Consider the following 9,976-nt stretch of genomic DNA (forward strand, 5'->3'; position numbering starts at 1 on the left):
AAAATAATACACCCTTAGGCCAATCAGTAGACAGTGGTTAAGGCAGCTACAATCCCACATGACTAACTGTGTGTTTAGAATCCTGCATACGTGCAGGCATGTCTGAAATACTGAGAGGGGAATGCAGAAGCGAGTCTGGCATGGCCATCTCTCCTAGGGCATTTTCCCATTCCCTCTGTTTCCCCAACAAGTACACACACCATACAAAACACACACATACACACACGTTTGTATACATTAATATGTGTGGGTGTGTATAGATATAAAATATACACACACCCTTAATAGAATATATTCAAAGAAAGAATAAAAGATGCTTACTCTCTTGTCTGGACTGTAGTCGATGATTTTTCAGTTTTCTTTTCTTGTTCTAGTGAAGAACTAGGAAACATAAATAACAGAATACTTTTTAATAAGTTATAAATTAACCTCTTATCAGTTCTATCATTGAGCAAAAAATTATTTTAATACCCATGTTTATTTTTTAATAATATACTATAGCACTTCATAAGTGATGGTGCAGTCTACAAATCAATTTTTCAGTCAAAAACTTGTCATCAAGAACAAAAATCTTAATAAGCCCTAAGTAGGGAATGTTCTTACCCTCTAAATCCTTAGTGAAGGAGGCTATGTGTTCCAAGGCATGAAGTAACCTGGGTGGCTTATCTCCCAGTTCTCCATGTCAAATAACTCAAAACATAGGTTTATGGCCATTCTTTCAACTAGGCCAAAGACCTAAAACTGAACCTCAGCAGGCCTACACTGAAAAATATGCACTACTCCTAACTCCACCTGCTAAGCCATCATTACAATAATGACATTGATTATAAACCCTCTCACCCTAACCCTGTCCCAGGCCAATTATGATTAAAGCAGCTTTGTTCTTAGAAGATTTGTTAATCAAACTGCCACTATATTCAGTTAATAGGAAGGGCATAAATATTGCTTTATTTGGGACCAGCAGGTGGCGTGGTGGTTAAGGCGCTGGACATTCCCAAATGGCCAACCATGGTTCGAGTCCCGGACCTGGTGGCTTGCTTTCTCACTTTCCCTCTCTCTCTCTGTGTGTCTCTCTCTGGTCAAATTAAAATAAAATGAATGAATAAATAAAATAAAATAAATGTTTTTAAAAAATTGCTTCATTTATTTAGATCAACTAACAGTATATAAGGAAACAGGAGGGACCGGCAGGAGTCATGGGGTGGTTAAGATTACTGGGCTCCCACATGGCTGACCATGGTCTAAGTCTTGGACCCAGCAGCTTGCTTTCTCACTCCCCCCCATCTCACTTTGTCCCTTTTTGATCAAATTTAATAAATAAATAAAGTTTTAAAAAATTTTTAAAAAGAAATGCGGGCCAGGAGGTAGTATGGTGATTAAGGCACTGGACTCCCACACAGCCAACCATGGTTTGAGTCCCAGACTTGGAGACTTAACTTTCTCACTTCTCCCCTCTCTCTTTCTGTCTCTCTAGTAAGTGCACATGCCCTATAGCAAATTTAAAAAGTAATAATAATAAATTTTAAAACTAAATAAATCTTTTTAAAAAATAGCATGTAAGAGGGGGTTGGCAAGTAGCGTGGTGGTTTAGAGCACTGGGCTCCCACATGGCCAACCCTAGTTCAAGTCCTGGACATGTGGCTTGCTTTCTCACTTTCCCTCTCTCTCTCGGTGTCTCCCTCTGGTCAAGTAAAAATAATAATAATAATAAAGTTAAATAAAATAATTATTTCTTTAAAAAATAGCACATAAGAAATCAAATGTGTGGGACCAGCACATGGTGTAATGGTTACGTCACTGGACTCCAATGTAGTTGACTGTAGTTCAAGTTCCAGACCTAGTGGCTTAAAACTCACGGTGATTTCTCGCTTTCTGTCTCTGACTCTCAGGTGAGCACACGCAACCTATAGCCAAAAACCCTCTTTAAAAAAAAAAAAAGATGGGGCCAGCAGATGGCATGGTGGCTAGGGTGCTGGACTCCCACATGGCCAAGAGCAGTTCAAGTCCTGGATCAGGCAGTTTGCTTTCTAATTTTCACACTCTCTCTCTCTCATGAATGCATATGCCCTATAGCAAATTAAATAATAATAATAATAATAAATAATTTCCTTTTTTTTTTCTTAAGAGGTTCTTGCTATAGGGCGCATGCGCTCGCCAGACAGAGAGAGAGAGAGAGACAGAGATAGAAAGTAAGAAATCACCTCCCCCCAGGGGGGATGGTCACACCGCAATCCCTTCTCCATTCTCCTCTCGGGATCTTGGGCACACATGCACATGCGCCTGGCGTGAGTTTAAGCCACCGAGTCTGGGACACGAACTGCGGTTGACTACATGGGAGTCCAGTGACATAGCCATTACGCTAACTGCTGGTCCCTAAATAATTTCTTAAAAATATTCTTTTCCCTTAAAAAAAAAAAGAAATCAAATGTACAATCTCTATTAGTTACTTAATTAGTTTTACTATATTCTGGTAATTAATACAATAAAAGAAAAAGAACTTTTAAAGGTCTTTGCCATAGGGCATATGTGCTCACCAGAGAGACAGAGAAACAGAGAAAGTGAGAAATCACCCCCAACCCCCACCAGCAGGGAGTGATCACACAGCAATCCCTTCTCCATTCTCCTCTTAGGATTATGGGCAATAATGCACACATGCCTAGCATGATTTTCAAGCTGCCAGGTCCAGGACTCAAACAATGGTTAGTCATCTGGGAATCCAGCACCTTAACCACTATACCTTCTGCTGGCCCCAAAAGAAACTTTTTCTTGAGAGAGTTTTACTATAAGGCATATGTGTGTGCCAAAGAGAGAGATGGAAAACACCTCCCCAGGGAGATGGCCATGCCACAACCCCTCCTCCTCCATTCTCCTCTCAAGATTTTGAGAACACCGGACCTGGTGGCTTAAACTCATGCCGGGCACGTGTGCGTGCGTGCCCAAGATCCTGAGAAGAGAATGGAGGAGAAGGGATTGTGGCGTGGCCATCCCCCCTGGGGGGGTGATTTCTCGCGTTCTATCTCTCTGTCTCTCTCTGTCTGTCTGGCAAGCGCACGTGCCCTGTAGAAAAAAACCTCTAAAAAAAAAAAATTCTATCTAGGGCCAGCAGGTAGTGTAGAGATTAAGGTGGCTAAGGGACCAGCAGATGGCATAATGACTACGTCACTGGGTTCCCACATAGTGGACCGCAGTTGAAGTTCCAGATCTGGCAGCTTGAAACTCATACCAGGCACATATGTGTGTATGCCCAAAATCCTTAGAAGAGGATGGAGCCAGGACTATGGTGTGGTCATCTTCCCTGGGGGATGATTTCTCACTTTGTCTTTCTCTTTCTTTCTCTCAGGTGAGCACACATGCCCTATAGCAAAAATACATTAAAAAAATTTATAAGAGGTTAAGGCAGCTGGATGTCACATGGCCTACTACATGGTTCAAGTCCAGGACCAGGAGGCTTAAAAGTCACAACAGTCACATGTGTGTGTGCCGAAAATCCTGAGAGAATGGAGAAGTGATTGTGGTATGGCCATCCCCTTCTTTCCTTTTTCTCTCTCTCTGCCTCTATCTCTATCTGACAAGCACACACACCCTAGAGCAAAAAAAAAATAAAATTTTATCTAAAAAGACATCATATGTGCTATAAATTTTGTTGACATATTTTTGGAAAACATGAGCCTGTACTACAAAAGTAATACTTATATCACTATATCCCAAAAGTTAAAAGAGAAATAAATTTTACTTACGTCATTGGATTATTATCTGGCAGGTAATATATGAAGTCTCTCATAGTCATTTTTGAACGATCAGGTGGCCTATGGCTTTCATTTAGAGCATATTTGTTTTTCCATTGTTTCTATATACAAAAACACACATACAGACTCACTTTTATTTTTCAGGTACAGGAGAATTTAGGCTGTACTATATTCAAATACATAGTTCACTGTTATATTTAATGCTAGTGCTTTAATATTATTCCTGTCCCAATTATGACTCATTTAAAAAAAATATGATGTATAATAAATTTTTAAAAGAATTATTTATTTAATTTTATTTATTTATTATTATTACTCAATTTAACCAGAGAGAAGGAGAGAGAAAGAGAAGGAGAGTAAGAAAGCAAGCCACCAGGTCCAGGACTCAAACCATGGTCGGCCATGTGGGAGTCCAGCATCTTAGCCACCACATCACCTGCCAGCACCATGAATAACAAATTTATAGCACATTACCCTTCATATTTTTTAGTTTTTAAAAATGAAAGTGACAGGAGCCAGCAAGTGGCATGGGGGTTAAGGCGCTGGACTGCCACATAGCTGACCACTGTTGAGTCTCAGACCACTGGCTTGAATAAAACCAAGCCAAGCACGTGTGCATAAGTGCCCAAAATCCCAAAGAGGAGAAGGCGGAGAAGGGATTTAGCATGGCTAACCCCTTTTGGGGGTCATTTCTCACCTTCCCTCTCTGTCTCTCACTGGTGAGCACATGTACCCCTACAGCAAAAACCTACAAAAAGAAAAATAAATAAATAAATAAACACATGACAGGGACTGGATAAAAGTGCAATGAATAAAATCATGCCTAATGATGCTTTCTAACTACAACTGCTTCTGAGAATTTAGAATTACATAGCTTTTGCTTACCATATAGTGAACTGGAATTCTTAGAGGAAATGTTTAACGTTTAATTCTCTAAAATAAATCTAATCAAGCAGACTCTATAAACATAAAACATTTTTAGAGGTTTAGCTTTTTAGAGACTTAAATGTTAGCAGATATGAATTCAAATCCCGTATCTTCCACTTACATTTAACACAAACCAAATAACCCAAGTTTGTTTCGTCCTGTATAAAACAATGGTATCTACTGGGTTGCCTGAAAAGTTATGACACATTTTTGCATAGAAAAACAGAAAAATACATCACAACTTTCCCAACAACCTAATACTTAACATAGCTGAGAAAAGTATGAGAAGCGGGGCTGGCAAGTGGTACAGTAGTAAAGGGCGCTGGACTCCCACAGGGCCAACCACATTTCAAGTCCCAGACCTGGCGGCTTTCTTTCTCAGTTTCCCTTTCTCACGCCCTACCCTCCCACTCTGTCCCTCTCTGTTCAAATTAAAATAAGTAAATAAATAAAGTTAAATTTTTTAAAAAGTGAGAAGCAAGCTATAAAGCACCAAGTAAACTAATAAGAGCTGAATTTGTTGGGCACTTACTATTTACAAGACACTAGTTTAAATGTGTTTCACATGTATTAATTCACCTAATTTTCACCCTTCAATGAGGTAAAATACTATTATTGACATTACTTTACAGATGAGGAAATAGACATACAAAGATTAAACTGCCCAAGGTCACATAGATACCAAGGGATGAAGCTTTATGCTGTTACACTGCTCTTTTAGGTAGGGAGAAAAAATAATCTTGAAGTTTAAAAAGAACATAGATTCTACTACATGCATACTACAAATTTTCCCATTTGTAGTTTTCCAGACTGTCAATTTTGAAAATACCACCAATTCATTTTGCTCAACTATACTTATATTAATTCAAATAAACACACTGCATATCACTTGAACAACGTTATATGAAAAATCTGATTGAAGGTTGATTTTATAAACATGTGTATGTGTATATATGACTGTGTAAAACTTATATTTGTACCCTTCAACAAAAACAATAAATAAATAAATAAATAAAATAAGCTTAAAAAGTATTATAAATTAAATAAATACTGTAAGTCATGGTGCTTCTCAAACACTCTTTTAACAAAACGGAATATTCTCTTTACATAAAGAATGTTAATTTGGTTTTGTCCCCCCCACCAAAATACTACAAAAGCTTACATTCCAAATGATGCTTTACTAACATAAAGGCAGAAATTTAACAGTCAACATCAAAATTTTGATTTTCCTCACCTTCTCTTTTCTCAATTCTTCTTTTAACATTTCCCTCAGTTTCTGGGCTTTATATATTCGGTATCTGTCTGAGCATGGTTGTTTCTCTTTTGATGGAACTGGGTTTGGTTGTGGAGTTTCTTGATTAACTGTAGATAAGGGATGAGATTCTGAAGGAACACTGACAGTAGGTTTAACTAGACTAGAAGTACTTGATATTCGCTTTCTTCTCTGTGAAACAGTAGAGGAAGGTTTACTGGATTTTTCAACATCATTCTCATCACGAGTCTTTTCATCACTGTTGAAATTTTAAAAAGAAAAAAGCATCGTGAATCTTCGTCTATATATAGTTGGGTTTTTTTATTTTGAGAGGTTTTTGCTATGGGGCGCGTGCGCTCGCTAGACAGAGAGAGAGAGACAGAGAGACAGAAAGCGAGAAATCACCCCCCAGGGAGGATGGCCATGCTGCAATCCCTTCTCTTCCATTCTCCTTGGGATCTTGGGCACGCACGCACACACACCCAGCATGAGTTTAAGTCACTGGGTCCGGGATGTGAACCGCGGTCTACTACATGGGAGTCCAGTGACATAGTCATTATGCTAACTGCTGGTCCCTGTATAGTTTTATTTTTGTCTTTATTGTTTTTTTTTCCATTATTTTAACTGCCAGAGGGCACACGAGCTCTCTAGAGAGAAAGACAGAGAAACAGAGAGAGAAAGAGAAAGCACCCCCATATAGTTACACTGCAGTCTCTTCTCCATTTATCTTACTGGGATTTGGGGCACATACACACACAGGTGGCTAGTATATCTTTCAAGTCACTGGGAGCAGGAGTCAAAGAGTGGTTGGCCATATGGGTTCTACTTTCCTTAAGCACTAGGCTACAGAGCCAGCCCTATTGTCCTTTTTTGTTGTTGTTAATTGCCAGAAGAAGCATGTACTCCACAGAGAGAGAAAGGGAGAGGGAGAAAGCACCTCCCAATAGGGCATGAACATGCTGCAATCTCTTCTATTTCATTTCTCCATCCTGTCAGGATTTCGGGCACTCACACATGTGCCCGATGTATTCTACAAGCTGCTGGGGCTGGGATTTGAACAACAATCAGCAACTTGGGCTCTAGCTCCCTTAACCACTAGGCTATAAGGCCACCCCCTATTTTTGTTTTCCTTAAATGCTAGATGGTGCATGCACTTGCCAGAAAAAGAGAGTGAGTGAAGAAATAGAGATAAAGCACCTCTCAAGGAGTTCATGCCACATCCCTTTTTCCTCCATTTCTCCATCCCGTTCAACTTTGGGCATGCAAACATATGCCTCCAGAGTGTTTTTCAAGCGCACCCAGAGTAGTATTCCAACCGTGGTCAGCCACATGGGACTTGGTTCCCAATGCACTGCATTTAACCACTGCACTACGGTGTCAGCACTATACAAAGTAGTGTTAAAGTCTAGTCTGAGGTCCAGATGATGACGCAGCAGTAACTCAAGGGGTCCCACATAGCAATGTACTGGATTCAAGTCCTGGGGCCTACCTGTATGTGCTGGGTTATGCACATGGGTGCCTATGATCTAGCAAAGGCTGGGAACAGATTGTGGCACTAAGACCCTTGTTGGGGAAGTTGTGTGTGTGTGTGTGTGTGTGTGTGTGTGTGTGTGTGTCTCACTGGAGACACACTGGAGAAATACATAAACTTAAAAAAGAAAAGAAAAATATAAATCTATGGCCAGACTCTCTTAGCCTAGTGACTAAAGGAGCAGGATTCCACATGGCCAACAACTCAAATTCAACCCAAGTAGCTTAAGCTACTGGCTAGAAAGAAACAGAGGGAGGGAAAATCAGAAAGCAATCTCCATTGAGGACAGTCATGCTGCAATTCCTTTTCCTCCATTCTCTTCTCTGGATCTTGGGCATGCACACATACACGCCCGGCATGAGTTTAAGCCACCGAGTCCAGGACTCGAACCGCAGTCAACTACATGGGAGTCCAGTGACATAGCCAAATCCTGAAGGACTGAGAACACAGAAGAAAAGGGATTGAGGTATGATTCATTGGGAGGTGTTTTTCTTTCTTTCTCCCCCTGTGGCAAAAACATGAACACTGTGACAATTAAGAAAAGAAAAAGAAAGGAGAAAAAAAGAAGTAGCACTCAGTTTAAACAAATTAAGTCAAGAAAAGGGGGGTATAAGTCAAAAATTTTAAAGTCTACTATTCTCATATTTTACAATTAGTATTATATAAAAATGAAAAATGTTTTAATCCATACAGTAACCTTCCTAGGAAGACTCCAATTTAAACTCTCATCTCAGCCTATATAACAATGTGATACACACACTATTTGCATTTCACCCAATTATGTTCAATTCCTAAAGACAGAACATATACCTTACAACTTCAAAGACCCACACAAAAAAAGTAAAAAGAAAGAAAAAACAAGTCGAAAAAATATAGTCCCTAAATGTTAACTCTGAGAAAACAAATACCTTAGATGTTTCAATACTACTCTCTCTATACTTACACAGTTAAAATCTCTTAGAACTTTATTATTTTAACAGTGACTGCTATGTATATCTCAATTTGGGGTAGAAAATTTAAATCAGATTCACATGAGAAACTTAAGAATTACTAAGCATCACTAAACTGCCAAAATAATATCAAATGGGCCGGCTGGTGGCAGTGGTTAAGAGGGTTGGATCCCACATGGCCAACTGCACAGTTCAAGTCCAACTTAGTGGCTTGAATAATACACCAGACACGTGTACATGCCAAAAATCTCAAAAGGAGAAATGGAGAAGGAATTGTGGCATGATCATCCCTCATGAGGATGCTTTCTCACTTTCCTCTCCTCTCTCTTCTCCAGCAGGTACACCTGCTTTTTGGTAAAATTAAAAACAAACAAACAAACAAATAAAAAAACCACTCTGCACCCAGCATCAGTTCAGGCCAATAGAAGTTGTGCCTTGAAATCAAAGAAATAATTTTTTCGCCTTTCTGGAACCACAGAAAAAATTCTGAATGGAATTCTTGCCATGGCATTTGGTTGCTTACTGGTTTCCTCATATATACAGATACTATACTTACATATATGAGATTATCTTAGCCCTAAGTATCTTAAATTTAATTGCTATGCTCTTTCGCCTTTTTTAAAAGGGCACACTTCCAAACCAAAGCAAGTAACTGGACCTCCTTCCCATTAACAAAAATCAGCAGAACCAAAGCAATACTAGTCTTCTCTTAAAAATAAGCAAATAGGGACCAGCAGGTGGTGTGCTGACGCTGAACTCCCACATGGTTGGCCAAGGTCTGAGTGCTGGACCTGGTGGCTTGCTTTCTCACTTTCCCTCTCTCTCTCTCTTTCTCTCTCTCTGGTGAGCACATGTGCCTACAGAAAACTTAGGAATAATAAATTTTTTTAATTTAATAAGCAAATAAAAATCCTAAAGATCAAGAAACAAATCTTCGGAAGAATGACAACTAGTGACCTAAATTCTCAAATGAATAATGTGGATACTCTTCGTTTTGGAACTGTTAAACCTAGATTCCCTCACCAACACTTACAGTCTCCGGCCAAAGAATCTACATACCGTTTCAAAAATCCGCACTGGCCATACCCAGCGGGTCAGAGGGACAAAATGCAGTTCGGAGCAGTTTCATGAGGCCTCGTCTGAAAGCCTTACTGCAAGTGAAGGAGTACTCCTACCGTAAAGTCCACTTGTTCAGCTACCAGGTGACAAGCTCGGAGAGGCGGGGCAGATGAACATACTGGCCCCTGCAAGCGCTTACCTGCTCCTAGGAGCCTTTTCTTGGCGCTCCGGTCCCCCGAAATCCACGGCAGGCACATCTGTGGGCTCCGCTGGCTTCGGAGCAAGGTCCAAGGCAGGCTCGGGCGGCCTGGGAGAGTCCTGTCCTCGCTGGGGATTGGGGACGGTGGAGCCCCTGGCGCCTATACCAGGCCTGACATTCGGCTTCACGCTAAGGCGTGCCCTGCGGAACATGGCGGAGCCAAGGGGCCCGGGGAGGCGGCCCCAAGGCCGCTCTCAGCCCCGAGCCCCGGCCGCGGCCCGGAGCGGGGGGTAGGAACGCGCCCTCCCCGAA

The 9,976-nt window shown here is 40.6% G+C and overlaps 1 protein-coding gene across 6 annotated transcripts in view; it reads right to left on the minus strand.

The window, feature by feature from the left end:
• The window catches only part of BDP1 (BDP1 general transcription factor IIIB subunit), a 128,934-nt gene extending 118,964 nt beyond the window's left edge, over positions 1-9,970 (minus strand). For 5 of the 6 annotated variants that reach the window (XM_014584556.2, XM_006169507.3, XM_006169504.3 and 2 more), the window contains exons 1-5: positions 9,665-9,970; positions 5,908-6,184; positions 4,444-4,494; positions 3,738-3,847; positions 322-381 (exon numbers count right to left, since the gene is read on the minus strand). In XM_014584556.2, the coding sequence (XP_014440042.1) occupies positions 322-381; positions 3,738-3,847; positions 4,444-4,494; positions 5,908-6,184; positions 9,665-9,876 (710 nt within the window). In that variant the 5' untranslated portion in view covers positions 9,877-9,970. The remainder of the gene's footprint in view (positions 1-321; positions 382-3,737; positions 3,848-4,443; positions 4,495-5,907; positions 6,185-9,664) is intronic. The other variant, XM_006169506.3, reaches the window with a different exon arrangement.
• Between the last annotated feature and the right edge of the window lie 6 nt (positions 9,971-9,976).

Source organism: Tupaia chinensis, unplaced genomic scaffold (genome assembly GCF_000334495.1).
Source record: "Tupaia chinensis unplaced genomic scaffold, TupChi_1.0 Scaffold147123_1, whole genome shotgun sequence".
NCBI classification, from domain to species: domain Eukaryota; kingdom Metazoa; phylum Chordata; class Mammalia; order Scandentia; family Tupaiidae; genus Tupaia; species Tupaia belangeri.